This window comes from Mugil cephalus, chromosome 14 (genome assembly GCF_022458985.1).
Source record: "Mugil cephalus isolate CIBA_MC_2020 chromosome 14, CIBA_Mcephalus_1.1, whole genome shotgun sequence".
NCBI lineage: Eukaryota > Metazoa > Chordata > Actinopteri > Mugiliformes > Mugilidae > Mugil > Mugil cephalus.
The window spans coordinates 20,019,143-20,037,806 of NC_061783.1; the positions used below are offsets into that span (position 1 = coordinate 20,019,143).

The 18,664-nt window shown below is 43.4% G+C and overlaps 1 protein-coding gene across 1 annotated transcript; it reads left to right on the plus strand.

Moving 5' to 3' along the window:
- The first annotated feature begins 9,160 nt into the window (after positions 1 to 9,160).
- On the plus strand, positions 9,161 to 17,622 carry tcf19l (transcription factor 19 (SC1), like). The gene is made up of 6 exons (XM_047604201.1): positions 9,161 to 9,395; positions 9,883 to 10,747; positions 13,148 to 13,317; positions 14,153 to 14,546; positions 14,634 to 15,144; positions 15,949 to 17,622. The coding sequence occupies exons 2-6, from the start codon at positions 10,453 to 10,455 to the stop codon at positions 16,298 to 16,300; spliced, it is 1,722 nt and encodes a 573-aa protein (XP_047460157.1). The 5' UTR covers positions 9,161 to 9,395; positions 9,883 to 10,452; the 3' UTR covers positions 16,301 to 17,622.
- Positions 17,623 to 18,664: the final 1,042 nt, after the last annotated feature.

The window sequence follows — 18,664 nt, forward strand, 5'->3', positions numbered from 1 at the left end:
TCATAATTGGATTCTCGGCCTCTCTGCAGACGAGGGGCCAATTCGCGGACGGCGTCGAGTGGGGAGCGCGCGATAAAAAAAGGAGGCGACGGAGACGGAACAGGGGACTATTCCGGGGAACAGATAAATGACTTGCATGATTTAGAGCCTCCCATTTTCATCTCAACCCCGGTCCATCGCCGTGGCGCGCTGATTATTTTAGCCCGGTTGTTTTGCCCAAAATGAAGCGACTGTGAAAAGACGCCTTGCGATGGCGACGCAGCCTGCGGCGGGAACGGCGATGAAAAAGTGATTATGCGCGTTTGTGCGAGTGGAGGGAGGTTTCATTCAAACCGACCGACAATAGATGCATGGAGGCCATTCACATCATGAGTATAAAAAAAAAAATGAAATTAAATCAATGCTAGGAACTTTTTTGTGCATTTGTTGCTGGTGCTCTAACCCTCAAATCCTAGCCTGCCATATAATCCAGTGTCATCAATAGTGCCAGTAATAGTATTATAAGCATTCATTTAACCACTGAGGTAAGGAAGGTCAAATGTTTACAGGTGTTTAAACGCGTTCAGCTGCTCCTGTTTCTAAACCCATCAGTAAATGATGCTGCAGCTTTGTCTGTCGGTTTAAAAAAGAGGCCACCACAGGAAGTGTTGTCAAGTAGCCTTTTCAAACACCTTCGGGGTAAAAGCTATTCAAGGATCTCCTATTTACACGGCGTTCGGCGCTTAATAAGAACACACATTTATAAACACACAAGGGACAGAAATAAATAAAAAATAAAAAAATGAGAGAGAGGTGGCAGAAGGTCGAATGTATTTAAAAAATAAGCGTGGACAGAGCCAGTCAGACGCAGCTCTCGCCGTCCTAACAAGTGCCGCTGACTAACTCTCACCACTTCCCTTCGCTGGAAGACGCCTCCGGGCTAATTCAGGTCACAGGAAACTAATTTGCGCCGCGGAGACGAGAGCGACTGAGGAATTCTCCATCCAAGCGTGTCCTCGCTGCGAGTGCTCCGTCTTTGTGCCGCGGCCGACTCCATCACACCGAGGCTCCGGCGTGTCCCTGGGATCCCATTTAGATTGTCGGTGTTATTGTGGCTGCACACACGGCTGTTAGCAGTAAGGCTACGTCGCGCTGTAACCGAATTGATGTGGACACCAGAGTCTGCGAGATTTACGAACCTACCCCTGCGTGCGTGTACCTGTGAGGGTTAGTGAAGGTGGGATATTTCATGTCTGACATATAAAAGCACAACATTTAACATGTGATCCCGTTTAAAGAAGGTTTACATTGTAAATGCAGCTATTGTAAATATACCGACCTGCAAAAAGAAAGAAAAACAAACTAGTTAGGTCTCGTTTTATTCAGGAATATAATTTAGATTGTCTTTAATTGAACAGTGCATATATACGATTATATACGCTTATTACATACCCTTAGTGATTTTATACGGCTCTTTTATAGGGATGTGCTTTTGCTTACACAGGGATTTCTTCATTTAAATCCAACCCGAAAGAAAACTTGTGTAAATACCATGTTGATTAAATGAGCCTCAGTGATTAAGACTTCAGTTAAATCTAAAGCAATATTAACGACGATGGCACTGAGACATTACTATCACTCGTAAAGAGGAATCTGACGAGGCACATCTCAGCATCGGTCACTCTTCAGCATCCTTTTTTCCACTGTTTTAACACACACACACACATATATATATGAATAAATATGTGATTTGCATGAAAATACTACTATGTTTCTTACCGCAAGGCTTATGCAAGATTTTATACTCTTAAAGCGCTGCATCGATCCTTTAACCACGCGTCCACAGTAGGTAGAAACCTTTGCCTTCAGCTGGAAAAGGCTCTGCAGTCTGACTCGGGCCACGCTAACGCGTTTAGGTCACGGCGATGCCACGGCGTGGAATCCTTTCATCCGTCTGCCTCCGGTGGGTGTAGCTGCCTGCAGAGTGCGCTATCCGATAGACAGACGGTGCGTTGTCTCAACCAGGAACTGTCACTATTATATTTAGATCCTGGCTCAACAGGCCCCAAAAAAAAAGAACAGAGCGGAACAGCTACAGAATCGTTGCAGGGTTAAAGTCTGTTTAAACCACAGGAAGAAGTTGATGTGAAAGGAACGTATGCACCCTGTTGTATTGCCTTACCTGTAAATATAAATCCAGCAAAGTGGTTTTTGATTTTAGGGTTTCGCTCTCTGAACTAACTTGTTTCACGTCGAAACTGCACGGACCATGATTACTAGATAAATAGAATATATTTGCATAACTTTTCGGTGAGTTGTTTAACAGCTAATACCCTCACAGGGTTTTGCAGGGAACTTGTTGCTGCAGCTGCTGCCGGCGCTTAAATCTAAATAACAACCTGCTGGCTGGTGTTTATCCGGTGACTAAAAGGCCAGAGAGCGGCTTCAAATAATGCACCCCAAGAACGATTAATAACTATCATGCATTTATGTCTCTTATGTGAGGACGACGTACGAATCCAAATTAGCGCATTAGCCTGAATTATAAAATAAAATCAATAAAAAAGGTTGTGGCTGTTGAAGTGCGCGGATTGCGTGAGGGAAACGCAGCATTTTCATTTGCAGACCACGCTTTGTGTTGCGTCTAAGCTTCTTAAAAAAACCTGGCGTGTGAATAATTTGTTCATCTGTTATTCCAGTCAAATCCACACACACACACATATATATATATTGCATTTAAATGCTGATATTTCAGAGGCTGGCTGTGTACCTGAAATTTTTTGCGAATACGTGGCTTCTTTGCAAATGAAAGTGAAACGCGTAGCACTGGAGCCTCTTTTGAAGAGAACTTTTGTGCTTTGCAGGGTGAAAGGACACCAGCCTCCTCTGGATATCAGCACGCCCGCCGCCTGAATAATGGCACCGTAGGTTCAGGCAATCACAGCTGACGGGGGCTTTATGAAAGGATTTCTCTTTCTGTCATTTCGTCCTGGGTCTGATGTTTTTCTGTTTCATTACACATCTGAGCTGCTATTCACAAAGCCTCTCAGAACAGAAGTGCTGATCCGTGTGTGGGTAGTGGGGGTGGGGGGGAGAGATTTAATAAAATGTTCTGGTAGATTTGCCGTTAATCTACTATTCTCTGAAATTCCAAAGAATATAATGGGGAAAGAAATCCATGAAATGATTTGCGCGGTGTGGAAGTTTCCTAATACCTCGGATCATAACAGTGTCTCCTTTAACGCGAAAAATACCCAAAGTACAGTCGGCTGCAACTTGGGAGATCAGTTCATTTGAAGTCACTTCGTCATCTCTGATTCGTGGAAAAACCTAATCGGAAACCCACTTACCTCTGTCGCTCACATTTTTCCAAGTAAAGAACACAAATCATATTTATATTCGTCTGGACCGGCTGATGAGTCCAGCAGCACTTCCACTCTGGGTTGTGAGTTACTAACGCACCGTTATCTGCTTGCAGTCACGCATCTGTTCCCACCGTGATCCCTCCCCAGCACCAGAGAATGTTTTTTTTTATACAGAAAGTGAAAGAAATATTGTATTTGTGGAATCACTCTAATGTAATCAGTCTCGATTGTGCATTTACCCCGAACTAGACAATGTGTATTTGTTGGAAAGGGGAAAACCCACCTGCAGGACTTTTTGTAGCCTCACATTTAGCACCAAAAGAAAAAACAAAAGAAAAGAAATAAGACAGTTGCCGTAGTTGTATTTAGTATTTCATCTTACTCTGATATTATAGCCAATACCTGCTGTCCCAGTGTATACCTAAGAGTTAGTGTGACTGCAGCATGCTCACCAGTAGATTGCTTGCGGGACAGCAGGCGCGTCGCTAACGATGCTAACGCTGATAGTGTTGATATCACTCTTTTCTGTACAGCCTCGTGAACCCGTCCTGATCTTCTCCTGACTCTCGGTTTCGTCATCGTTCTTGAGCTCTGAGCTGCAGTTTAAAGGGGAGCGCCAGTTCGTTTCTGCACGTAGACGAAATCATAAGTTGCAGAATTTAGAAAAATGTTGTTTTCTGACTGCGCAGTGTGACATATTTGATGCTTGCTTTGTTTTTTGGGACATTTTATTCCAATGCCAGTCATATAAGATGCATTATGACATCATGATACGTGTGTTTTCTTTTTACTGACACTCTCCTTTAACAATTAAACGTGCACAGGCTCCTATAATTTGTTCATATCTTTTCCTAATACTAAGGGACGATGTTAAAGTTTATTATTAAATGTATTGACATGTTTAAAGCCACAGCAGCTCGATGTGAAGATCTATAAATATCTAAGGGAGCACAGAGTCAGGCTGCTTCTCGAGGCCTTTTTGTTGTTTTAGTCCGTGACTCAGTCTGATTCTGAGGAAAGCGTCGTCATTAACTTTTCCGTTGTTGTCGCTACCGCAAAGATTAGTAATGATTTATCACACGGCCACGCCGACGTAACGCGCGATAGTGTTTTCCTGTGTGGCGGCTCCGCGGTGAAATGGTAGAAGAAGAAGAATCAAGCTTTTAACGTGGCTGATAAGTGCATGTTTTATCTTTTTTTTTTTTTGCACGACAAAAAAAACAACAACCTGTAGGTTAAATTCAGGAGAGTATGAATTTACATACATGAGTACATGAGTGAGAGTGTTGTTGCTCTGAAACCTTTAAAAAAATAAATAAATAAACGGGTTAAATATGCAAAGGTGTGTTGAGTTCTGACTAACGCTGCGACGTTTGGGTTGTTGTAAATGTGAAAAGAAAAAGTTTCTACATGTGTTCTTTTGATACCTGGACGTCACGTTCATCTGCATGAAGCTCTTTGTCGCCACTTTGAAAAGAAAAGACTCACACGTCACTCGATGTTTTTTTTTGTTTTTTCCAAAGCTGGGTAATCATTGCCATTGACTTTGCTTGATAAATAAATCAGTGATCATTTACATGCTGTATGCGACCTCTTGTCATCCTGCACACACTTTTGTAAAAGCTTCTTTCTTTTCTGTAATGAATGAATAATTCCAATTAAACGAATTTTCAACCGAGAGCAAATCAAGTGATTTTTCCTTTTTTTTTTGCGTCACTGCTTTTCTTTTGTGCGTTCTAATTTCTTTAATACAAATTTTTTCCATTTCGACTTCAATAAGGGATTAGCCAGTATTTCTAAAACAGCAAAGCCTCGTTTCAAGTGAACAGTTTAGATCGAAAAAAGAGTGAGGAGCCATTTTCGTGATGAACCAGCTTATATAGAATAAAAAAAAAAAAAACTTAAGCTTTTATCTGAATGTACCCAGAGGTAATATTAAGTAGCATGTGATGAATGAACCGCGTTTGCCTGAAGGGCTTCGCTTCTTTGCATAACATTATCGAAATACTTCCACTCCGGTCTAAGACAGAGACTGATTGTAGAGAGTGGAGGTGGATTTGGTCGAACACCAGAATCAATCATAAAACTTTTGCATATGTGTCAAACTCAGAATCCAAAGTAAGTCTTCAAAGGTTTGAGAGCTGGACTAACGTTCAGTGAACACAAACTTCCTCCTTCTAATTTAAGATTTTTAAAGTTTCCAAAGACACAAAATATGTCTGATCATTTAGATTTAAACTCTTGTATTAAGGGTATTTTTCCCTTAAAAACGTTACATATTGGTCCAGAGTGTTAAAATTAACCATTATATACAAGAATTTTTTGAAAAGATATTAAATAGCAGCAACTAAATGTTTAAATTGTACAGGTGCTGGCCAGTAAATTAGAATATCATCAAAAAGTTGAATTATTTCAGTAATTCCATTCAAAAGGTGAAACTTGTATACTGTATACTTTCCTTCCACACATAGTGATATATTTCAAGTGTTTATTCATTTTCATTTTTATTATTACAACTGACAGCTAATGAAAACACCAAATTCAGTATCTCAGAAAATTAGAATATTCTGAAAAGGCTCAATATAGAAGACACCTGGTGCCACACTAATCAGTTGATTAACTCAAAACACCTGCAAAGTCCTTTAAAAGGTTCCTCAGTCTTGTTCTGAAGGCTCCACAATCATGGGGAAGACTTCTGACTTAACAGTTGTCCAAAAGACGACCATTGACACCTTGTACAAGGAGGGCAAGACACAAAAGTTGATTGCTAAAGAAGCTGGCTGTTCGCAGAGCTCTGTGTCCAAGCACATTAACAGACAGGCGAAGGGACGGAAAAAATGTGGTAGAAAAAAGTGTACAAGCTCTAGGGATAACCGCACCCTGCAGAGAATTGTGACGACAAACCCATTCAAAAATGTGGGGGAGATCCACAAAGAGTGGACTGCAGCTGGAGTCAGCGCTTCAAGAACCACCACGAAGAGACGCATGAAAGACATGGGATTCAGCTGTCGCATTCCGTGTGTCAAGCCACTCTTGAACAAGAAACAGCGTAAGAAGCGTCTCGCCTGGGCCAAGGATAAAAAGGACTGGACTGCTGCTGAGTGGTCCAAAGTTATGTTTTCTGATGAAAGCAAATTTTGCATTTCCTTAGACCCAGAGACTCAGAGTCTGGAGGAAGAGCGGAGAAGCACAGAATCCACGTTGCATGAGGTCCAGTGTAAAGTTTCCACCGTCAGTGATGGTGTGGGGTGCCATGTCATCTGCCGGTGTTGGCCCACTCTGTTTCCTGAGGTCCAAGGTCAATGCAGCTGTCTACCAGGAAGTTTTAGAGCACTTCATGCTTCCTGCTGCTGACCAACTTTATGGAGATGCAGATTTCACTTTTCAACAGGACTTGGCACCTGCACACAGTGCCAAAACCACCAGTACCTGGTTCAAGGACCATGGTATCCCTGTCCTTGATTGGCCAGCAAACTCGCCTGACCTTAACCCCATAGAAAATCTATGGGGTATTGTGAAGCGGAAGATGCAATGCGCTAGACCAACAATGCAGAGGAGCTGAAGACGACTATCAGAGCAACCTGGGCTCTCATAACACCTGAGCAGTGCCACAGACTGATCGAGTCCATGCCACGCCGCGTTAATGCAGTGATTGAGGCAAAAGGAGCCCCGACTAAGTATTGAGTGCTATACATGCGCATGCTTTTCATGTTCATTCTTTTCAGTTGGCCAACATTTCTAAAAAAAAAAAACATTTTTTTCATTGGCCTTTTCAATATTCTAATTTTTTGAGATGCCAATTTGGAGTTTTCATTAGTTGTCACTTATAAATATCAAAATTAAAAGAAATAAACATTGGAAATACATCGGTCTGTGTGCATTGCATGAATATAATGTACAAATTTCACTTTTTGAATGGAATTACTGAGATAAATCAAGTTTTTGATGATATTCTAATTTACTGGCCAGCACCTGTAGAGTAGCGGTGAGAACTCTGGGTTCATTGGGTGGGACATCCACATTTATAAGAGACACTGAGGTCTGGTGTCTACACGTCTCTGGATCAAATATCTTCTACGTCCATGAGCATAGACGTAAACCCAGACTAATCCAGGTGCATTCACTACTTTCTTGAGTGATTAATTAAATCAAAAGTATCTGCATGTGATATTTCTGTCTCTTTTTTCATGTGTATGTTGAGAATAAGAATATAAAGTTTTTTTTATTGTCATTGTACAGTAAAAAATAAAGAAATACAGTTTGGCAGGTCTTTGCTTCGGGAGGGAGCAATAAAAAGCAGAAACTATAGCAGCATAAAAGAAAACAGAGGCTACAGACGATAAAATACAACACAATAAAAGCACTCGGCAGCACAGGAGCAGTTCTGCTCTGCTGTGTTTGTACGTGTGCTGCAGCGAAAGAGAATAAAAACAAGCATAAAAAACACAAGGAAGAGACCAGAGGAGCGCCGCTACCTAACCTGCTTTAAGCTTTTAGGCCCCTCCACCTCCATCCAGACGAACCAGCGCCGCTGATCCGGATCCTGTGTAAAAGCTCAAACCGGTGTCGGCTCGTTTCATGAAGCTGCAGCTACAACACACTTCTATCAGCTGAAAACACCTGAACATCCTCTATAGTCTGGAAACATGCTGCTCTCTACTTCCCAGTTACTTATATATGTTACTTATATATATGAAACCTATTTTCACTAGTGTCAGTTCTTTTTTTACTGCTGTACACCGGTCAGCCATAACATTATGACCACTGTCGGGAGAAGTGAATAGCATCGATCATCTCGTGTTCTGCTGGGAAACTTTTGGACCTGACATTCATTCATTCATGTGGATGTTAATTAGTCATGTAGCACCAAACCTAGACCAGACCAGACCAGACACCCCCCCACCCCCATAGCAATGACACTGCTTGATGCAGGATGCAGCCTGACGCAGGAACACACACAAAAACACTTGAAGAACAACTAAAAATAAATCAATAAAAAACACGAAGAATAGCACAAAGTGTTGACTTGGCCTCACACGTCAAACTAATTAACTATTTGTGGGATGATCCACTGACCCTCAGAAGGCCCATGTCCATTCTCTGATCAGCCATAACTGTTTTGGAGGCACAAGTAAGTAAGTAAACTTTATTTATATAGCACCTTACACAGGTAATAAACCACAAAGCGCTTCACAATAAAATGGCAAAAACACAGAATATCGCACAAAGTAATAAAACAAAAGTCAAAGTAAATTCAATACAGTTAAGATGAATGAAACCCAGATTAAAAAGGGAGACTTACCCAGTATTAGGAGGGTGGTACTAACGTTATGCCTGATCGGTGTATGAGAAACAGACGAAATGCAACACATTTGCATACTTTTAGATTTCCATACAGATTTTTCAATAAGTGTAACCCTGAATTCTGCACCCTGGTTAAAAACGTCACAGTTTACAGACTATTTGGAGGATTCCTAATACGACACGGTACTTTATTTGCTTTGCTGTCAGTACTACAGCTACAGATCACTCTTGCACTGCTGTATTTGGCTTGATGCAATACTCTGTGGGTTAAGTATTAGTATTTGTAATCACAAATACGGCAGTAAAGTAAATGACTGGTGTTTATGATGTTTCATTTTTCCAGTGTGACCTACTCACTGTGTATATATATATATATATACATCCTGGTGTGATCTCAGCCACAGGGCCCACTCCCTCCTCCTTCCTCCCTCCTCGTTGCCGCTAAAGGCGCCCTGGCCCTCAGCCAATGAGGGCGGAGCAGGAAGTGACGTAGCTTCTAGCGCTAGGAAGCTCCCGGACTGGCGCGCCAAATTTCAAAGGACTTCCTCCTGGGAGGAACGAAGGCGAGAGGAGCTGCACCGACGCCCGGCGATAAATTTACTACATTAAAAATTAAAATAATAATATTGAAGTTTACGGGTTTGTGAGCGGGGGGTCTCGTCGGTCGAGCTGTCGACGGTGGGTCGCCCGGCGTCGCTTTTGAAGGAGTAACTCTCGTCCGGTGTTGGGTGCAGCTGTGTCATTGTTGTAAGTGGCAGCTTTGACTTTCATTCTGTCCTACGAGGAACTAACGTCAGCTAGTTTTAATCCTGTGTCTGAGCTAAAGAAGCAGGGCGAGCAACCTACACTGCTCTCATTTACATTGATTACTTTACTTTTTTTAAAAGAAATATGTATATAGATGCATATTACTCGAAGATAGTTGCAGGTTTTGTTGCAGAAAACGCGTTTTTTTGCTTTGTGTCCTGGTCCCATGATGTGTCAACGAGGCAGCTGCCTCAACACTTAATCTTCAAAGTTAACGTGCTTGTTTCCTTTTTGTTTTCTACTTTATTGTGACATGAGGCTACGTTAACTCAAATAACATTTTTTTTTTTAACCCATATATCAGAATCAGAATCTCTTTATTGGCCAAATGTGCAATGTGTCCAGGATTTTTTTACACAGCTTTCTAAGTTGTTTTATTTGCAGCAGAGCGATCAAACTTTCATGCTTTATGCTGTTTTGTTTTCAGATCACTTCTGTGTCTTCTGCGTCGAACCCCGGCCGGGATTTTAATCTACCTCACACATGCACCCACTCGCCTCCTGACAGCTGCTCAGACCTACTAGACCCACGAGTTTTTTTTTTACTATTTGCTGCACCTTTCTCGTCCACATCACATCTGCTCTTTGCTCGCAAAAAACCCCCCCCCCACTAGAATCCGGCCCGGGCCTCCACTCCATGCGGGATTTAGTCTGTTTGAGCTGGAGCTCGTAGCCGAGTGCTGCACCTCATTTTCCACACTTCACCCGGCTTTATACAGTGCTCCGTGTCCTCATTATTTATTCATGTATGCACGGCAGGGCACGGCGAGACATCAGCTTTCCATACTAATGCAAACACCTGTCGCTCGAAGCCGCTGCACCTGCCTCTAACCTTCACACTCGGTGCTCGCGGTGACTTGCGATTTGGAATATTTTAATCTTTGGTCAAACACAGATGACTTCAGCTTAAGTCTTCCACACTGAAGATGGATCCCAGCGTCCTGTAACCCCCCCGCTGGTTGGCTCTTCGCTGTGGCAGACGGTCGGACCCTTCAGCCATGCTGTCGGGGGTGCAGCCGTGCTTCCAGCTGCTTCGGATCGGGTCGTCGGCGGGCGACTCGGCGCGCGACCTGTACACGTTCAGGCCGGCGCTGGGCCACTCCGTGTTCCGCCTGGGCCGGGCGGCCGAGCTGTGTGACGTCACGCTGGACTCCAGCTCGGTGTCGCGCATCCACGCCGAGCTGCACGCCGAGAGGGAGGCGGGGGCAGGCGACGACTCCCGGCATCAGGAGGACGAGGACGACGACGACGATGATGGATGGACGGTCCACGTTAAGGACCGGAGCAGTCATGGTGAGATAAGAACTGAGTCATACACACCTACAGCACCACAGTCAAGATGAGACTCACACGCCCCGTTAACAGTCATTGTGAAAGAGCAACACAACCTTGATTACAAGAATCTCGCAGCTTCTACAGAGAAGCGAACGCGTCCGTAGGTTTTACTATCTATTTATGGAAAGGGGAGCATTTAAAAGACATGATCGACAACGTACGCGGCAATAAACAGATTTAAAGCAAACGGTGCCTTGACACAGTTCGATTGGCAGCTGGTGAATAATTGACACACGACGCACGTTTTGATGTGGGAGACGCACAAGCAAAAGCAACACGTGTTCTTTCTCCGTCGGCACCTGAGCTCCAAGAGTCGACAGCAGCTGGAGACCGACCTCGTTTCTGAATGAAGAACTAAATGCATCTCTTAAACCTTTTCATTAATCTTTGCATCCAGAACTTTTATTTTAGTTTTATCTGCCTCCCAGTTTGAAAGCGACGATCAGGAAGTAATTAAAGTGAGATGTTTATGACGTATCTACCGTTATAACATTTCTGCTTTATTAACAGGATCTGTGATAAGAATTACTACCTTTTTATTAAGGTGTCAAAACATATGAATATGTTTTTTTTTTTTAATGATGCCGAGTAGAGAAATAAATCTTCTTTCTGCCATATTAAACACTAAATCTGAACGGTTGATTCATTGCTCGCGTTTAAAACAGAAATATTAGCTGGAAGTTATTATATTAATAGATTCATTAATCATTAAAGATGCTCTACGAGCAGAAATGTCAAGGTTTTCGCTGCTTTTGTGGTTTTGAATTCGAATTTTGCGCTGGAAAAACTGTTTTATTAAACCAAATGCTGCTACAGGTCGAGCAGATTAAGTCATTACTTGAAGCTCTGCTTTAAAGAAGCGAAAGGATGAAGAGGAGAATGAGAGTCATTTAGCTGTGGATGAAAACAAAATCACAACTGAGAGGGAGTTAAGTTCTGATTTATAACTTCAGAGGGACAAAAGCAGCGCGGGACATAAAACTAAATTTAAATCAGCAAAATCCAGTAATAGTGGATTTGGTGTCTCGCCAACGACGTGACGTCGTCCAGGATGTTCTTAAAGGTCTGAAGTGCAGATTGATGCTGAACGTCGGGTCTCGAGGCCGACAGACAGAATCCAACAGGCTCCGAATCTAAACCACTTCCCATACAAACTAATTTTTCAAGTAATTTCACAGTCAGTTTCACACATTTTTCACTTTTGCCATTAAAATTACATTTTAGCGTTCACCCTGCAGTTCTCATTCAGCGGCCGTTTGATTGCCTCATATCCTCCCAGCTCCTCTATTCTACCCCCCAAATAATAAATAAATAAATAAATAAATAAAAAATAAAAAATCTGCCAGCTGTAAACACGTTGATAGTCGACAAATGACTTTATTTCCGGGCTCCGCTCGCTTGATTTGTTCTTTGTTGTGTGTCAGATGTTTGTATATTAATAAGTGGTGTGGGGTTCCTTGCACACATTTTATTAAAAGTAAAAAAATAAATAAAAATAAATGTTCATTATGATTATGTCTTTACAAAATCTATAATTATTTATCATGTAAACAATCACTTATTAATAAAAAATGATTAATGTCACTAAAATGTAACTAAATAAAGTATGAATTTAGCGTTAACCAATAAAAAATGATAAAATGAGCTTATTTAAAATTAGATTTGTTTTTTTTTGCAATATATCAAATTTTATATAGAAAATAACAAACTGTATCTGTGTCTGAGAAGTTACATAACAAACATGTGACATTACAAGGACGTGTGTTAAAGGTTTGTTCTTTCTCCTCTTTCTTAGTTATTTAATATAAAACAGTGACTCGAGCGTTACTACAAAATATTTATGAATAACTTTCAACTTCATAATATTTAGAATGTAAAAATGCCACATGGCGGCCATGTTGATTTTAGGCCTGAAACAGACAAACAGTTATTTATTGACTCTGTGATTATCTGACTACAGATAAACAAAACTGCTCTTTGCTTTTTGGAGACTTTAAAGAGTCGTCACCACTTACATGCATTAATTAACACACAGGATGAGATGTTACAAGGCAAAACACATGTAGAAGCCCAGTACAAGTGAAAACCGACCATCAGGCTAGGAGCTAGCTAGCACCTAGCAGCTAGCAACCAACAAGAAGACAGCAGCTAACTAGCGTAGCCATCACTGGGGTTTTCAAGTCCCTTCACTGTTGTTTCCTTAAGTTGAGGCCACGACACCTCAAGAAGGTTTGAGTCCCAGTGCCCTGGAGCCCCCCCCCCCCATTCTATACTACAGAGTGATTGGCTTAGCCATTTTTACTGCTATTCATGCTGTATGTGACACCTAATCAGAGATTATTGCTCTAATGTTTCCAGGCACATGGGTGAATGACGTCCGCCTGCAGCCCGGCATTCAGTGGGAGCTCTCCGACGGGGACACGCTGACGTTCGGGGGCCAGTCGGCTCCAGGGAGCCCCGAGTTCTACTTCCTCTTCCAGAAGGTCAAAGTTCGCCCGCTGGACTTCGACGCCATCACAATCCCTAAGGTAGTTTAACCCGAGGAGTCCAGGTGGTTCTGTCCGTCTGCAGGTCACCAGCTCAGAGTCATAATAACGACTGAAGCTTTTCTCTCTGCTGCTTGAAACCAGCGCCAGAAGAAGTAACCGAGCGGAATAAGTGATGAGAGTTATTACCTTTTATTAAAATGTCAAAACATATGAATATGTTTTTTTTTTTTTTTTTTTTCAGAGGATGCCGAGCGGAGAAATAAATCTTTCTTTCCGCTATATTAAACACTTTAAGTAAATCTGAAGCCACCGGTTGACTTCGCTGACACGACTGCCAGAAGTAACAGAATGAAATAGGATGATTTTTTTTTAGTCGGCTGCACTTGCTGCTGTAAATTCTCAGTAGGAAACTAAATTTTTTATTTATTTATTTTTTTTATAATCGCCCACTGACAGGAGTCAGGCGGCGCCTCCTGCAGTTTACAAATTATATTAACAAGCCATTTAAGGGAGACGACAGCTGAGACGAGCCCGGGTGCTTTTGGAAAACACGAGTAAAAAAAAAAGAGTGTTTTTACATTTTTTACAATAAATCCAAGTTTAGATTCACGTTGAACGAGGTTGTTGGAGTTTATGATGAGTCAGTTGTACTATTCTGCTGTTGTAAAAACCAACGAGGGAACTAAACGCGTATTAATCCACTGAAAATAGTCAGATAATATATAATATATATGTTTATAGTGACTAGTCATTGAAATGAAAATACATGTGAGAGTTGAAACAGAAGTTGCAAAGACTCAAACTATACACCGATCTGTAAAAACATTATGACCACTGGAGGAGAACTAAGCCACATTTCCATCTCGTTTCTCAGGCGGGGACCTTTTCCTCCGACATACAGAACCGGATCCGGACCAACCTGGACCGCAAAGAGGCCGCCAACCTGGACCTGTCCAAGCTGTCCATCAACCGGGCCACCGTCATCCTCAGCTCCATCGGCAGCCTGAGCAAGATGAAGGGCAGCGCCTGGACCTTCAAGAGGAGCCACAGCCACGAGGGGACCGTCTCCGACCCGGGCACCTCCTCCTCGCCGCCGCTCGCCGTGGGCTTCTCCTCCCTGCTCCCGCCCTCCACGCCCCCGTCCTTCTCCTCCGCGGCGTCGGCGCCCTCGGCCAAGTCCCTCCCGGCGGCGTCCCGGAGCAGGAGGAAGTCCGCCCACACGGTGCTCCTGGAGGACGACAGCTCGGACGAGCCCCGGAGCCGAGGAGGTAAAGCTCGTCGGGGTGAGGACGTCCTGAGGGGTTTTTAAGACGCGAGTCCAAATAAATAACATCGCGTGTCGTTGTCTCCTTCAGCTTTAGCAGGAGTCGTGGAGGACGGGCTGAGAGCGAGAGGGAAGAAGAGGCGGCGGCTCTACAAGTCTGAGTCCGAGGGTTTGAGCTCGCCTCCGCCTCCTCCGCTGCAGCAGCCCAAGGGCCACGTCGACGTGAGGAGGCCCCTGGAGGCCAAGCCGTTCCCCGTGGGCATCAGGACCATCGGCAGCTTCCACGGCGCCATGACGAACAGCCGCCTCAACCACCACCTCCTCCAGGCCTCCTTCACCAACGTCAGCGTCCGCAAGCCGGAGGCGGACGCCGTGCACCGCGTCAAGACGGTGGTGCACGGCAACATCGCGGCCTTCCGGCAGCAGAAGCCGGCGCACAGCTCCCCGGCGGCGCAGAGGGGCAGGCGGAGAGCGCACAGCTCCCCCGTGTTCTCCCCCCTGGTGGTGGGAGGGGAGAACTACAACCTGGCCTCGCCGTCGGTGAGGATCCGCACGGAGGAGAGAGGCCGGGTGCAGTTCAGCAGGTTCCATCATCAAACAAGGTGAAATATATCTGCCACCAGTATTTATTTTGTTCATGTGATATTAAATTATTCTGATGGTGTTCGTCCTGCCACCACTAGGGGTCAACAAAGTCCAAATTTGAAATGTGCACACAGTAGCTTTAAGGTTTTAGCATCAAGTAGATTTAATAAATTGATGCAAATTAAAAGTATTTTTTGCTAATTTTATTAGATATTAAATATTTAGGTTACCTGTCAGGGCTCAGTGGTATGACCACAAATGTATCTCACAGTATTTTAAAATTCTGACAATACCACAGTATATTACAGTATTTTCTTTTCATTCATAATCACGTTTACAACATTTTCTACTGGTTGAGAGAGGAATTAATGCAGTCGAATGACTAAGGATGGATTATTTTACTGTGATGATGAGTAAATATTGTAGAATTATCCCACACTAGTAGTAAAACAGGTTAGCATGTTAGCACTGACTGCTGATATATGACGACATTTACAGCTCGGAGATAAATAAATTTTAAAAAAAAAGGAATTAAATGTTACCAAGATGAAATGAAGAAACGGGGACAAATGCAGTTTCATTTATTTTGACATATTTAAACATATTTAAACTTCTATGTCTGTAATATCAATAGCAGCGTGAGCAGCTACCGTAATAACTGTAGTCTGCGCGCAACATTTTTTTTTCTCATTCATAAAAAGCTAAAATTGGGGGACACTTGTATTAAAAATTAATACTACAGCAGAGAAAAATACCTGTATTTGTGTCTTTTACCTGTGTAATTAATTAAATAATTAATTAAATTCTCTCTCCCCCGGCAGTAAACGACGAGGCCGCCCCAGAAAACACCCCCTCCCCCCCCGGCCCTCCCTCCCCTCCCCGTCCTCCTCGTCTTCCTCCTCCACCTCCTCGGCCTCCTCCTCCTCCGGCTCCTCCTCCTCGTCCTCCTCCGACGACGAGGACGACGACGAGGAGGAGGAGGAGGGGGCGGGGACGACGTTCGGCGGCGTGGAGCCGTGCGCGGCGCCGCACTGCCGGCTGCCCCAGCAGGACACGGTGCAGTGGATCCAGTGCGACGTGTGCGACGCCTGGTACCACATAGACTGTCTGCACGTCGGCCGCAAGAAGCTGGTGATGGACCCCAACGCCGACTTCCACTGCGGCTGCCGCTGACGCGAGCGAATCCGAGTTCAGCACAGATCAAACGAAACGAAAAAAAAAATCCACACTTTTTTAACTTTCCAGGTGCCACATTTTCTCTTTAAATGTTTATTTCCCTTTCACTTGCCACATCTAACACAAACAGAGCTTTTCTATTGCAGCGGGTGAAAGCTAGAAAAAAAAGAAAAAGAAAAAAGGATTTCCTTGATTTTTTTTTTTTTTTTTTTTTACATGCTGATGTTTCCAAGGTTTAGGATTTGTGACTCATCAGTCACACAGCTACTTCATAAGCCCCCGGCCCACCACTCGATTTCAGAGCTCAGGCTTCGGAAAAAAAGGAGGCAAAACTGTAATGAAATGTCTCCGCTCGGATTTTCATTACGGCTTCGACTGCCTGGAGAGGAGCGATCAGGGCGGGAAAACATGATGAAATGTTTGAGTTCGTTCCCGTCGCGGCTGTTGTTGACCGGGGGAGTGAAGCTGCTGCGTTCAGGAAGATTAATGAATTGTTTCCTGTCAGGCCGAAACGAAAACCTCGATGCCTTCGCGGTTTTCACTGACCAGGCACCGTAGGACCTTTCATTTGTCCCTGGGCGGCCACCTCAGCGATAATCAGACTTCATTAAATATTTCTGTGCAGCTTTTTTGTGCACGAGTCGGGCCTGTGATTTCTTTTTTTTTTCCCATAAAAAGACAATTAAATGCCATGAAATGTCAGCAGACTGTCTGTTGCTGCTGATGAGAAGTGCTCTCCGGGTGATAATCAAACCGCTCTTCTGCAGAAGCGGCCGTGGGATTTTGGGAGGAATGTGGGATCGTATTCGTATGAAATGAGCGCAGGCGGCTGCTGCTGCTGCTGCTGCTTGTGGACGACTAATCACCAGTGAAATGTCAAGAAACATCCACCCATGTTAACCAGGAAAGAAAATGAACTCATCGTCTCTGATCGGTGACACGGATCTTTTTTTAATTTCTCTTCACACTACGAACGTCTGGGGCCAAAGTGGCTGGTTTTTGTCCCAGGTGGATTCAGTCTCAGCTTTTGTTTGAGCGTAAAATCAGCTTGTAGCTCCCAAAAAAAAAAAAAAAAAAAGTTAAGCACCTTCCTTCTATTTAATTTTCAAACTTTCCGTCATCAGAACATTTTCACCAGCACCACCGTCATAATCTCCGGAGCTTTTTCTTTCATCTGTAGCCGTTTTGTAAATGATCCTCCGCTGTTGATATTGTGTAAAAACTCATCTTGAGACGAACCTGCAGTTTTTTTGCAAGTGCGTCGGAAAGTTGGAGAAAATGATTTTTAAGCAATAAAATGTTACAAAAAAAAAATAAAAGTAAAAATAAAATCTGTATATATATATTTTAACTTGAACTGCACCATTACAGAATTAAACTCGAGCTGTTGCTTCCAGTGCTGCTTCACTGCCTCCTCCCTGCAGCCGTGTCAACTAGTCACAGGTCGTTATGTTTCTGCTGCAGTAACACATCCATTGTCTAGGGAATAACACAACGACCTCATGCTATATCACAGGTTTTAAGGGCCCGGTTGGACCTGTTCAGCAGTGATTTCTCAAATGTAAGAGGGGAGGGGGGGGGATAAAAAAAAAAAAAAAGTTTTGAATGTCTTATTTGTAGTTTCATCCTCAAGTAAAGATGCATAACTTTGTGGATTTTGAGCGTCTGTGGTTGTTTAAATTCCTGTTTGTTCCCTTAAAGAAATGTGTGCCGTTCTCACCACATCACTTCTTCTTCTTCTTCTTCTTGTCGCCGTGTTAACGCGCCTCAGCGTGCACCTGCCTTTCTCCGGCTTTCATGTGGCGCGGCAGACGGTTGTAAGCATCTTTTTTTTTTTTTTTCCCCACAGCTACAGTTCAATAAGCGTTAAAACTCGCCGCCATGTGACGGTGTCATCTCTTTTTTTTTTTTTTTTTTAATTGCAAATGTGACACGAATTCTAAGAACCATGAGGAGCATGAAACCTGTCTGGTGTTTGAAAGAAGAAAAAATGCACGTTTAAGGTGTAAATGAGTCTCATTGTGATTTAAAATGCAGCAATTAAGACGGAAGCAGCGGCGGGTCGCAAGTCTGAGCTTGTTCGACGCGTCTGCTCCTCCCGCCCTGCGAACAAACGCTCGTTAGGTTCATTGGCCGTGGGTGTGACTGTCGTCTCTCTGCGTTAACTCTCTCTGCGATAGACCTGGATGTCACTGTTCATACAGGCTGATCCTGTTCCTGGTGTAAACTTTAGTGTAAAAGTGCAGAAAAAGCTTCAAAAACCTACGTGTTATCGTATAAAATGGTGAGTTTTTTACTCAAATTATAGAAGTAAACTGTTACTGATGTGATGTTGCACAGAGGGAGCTGGTCCTTCCTGAC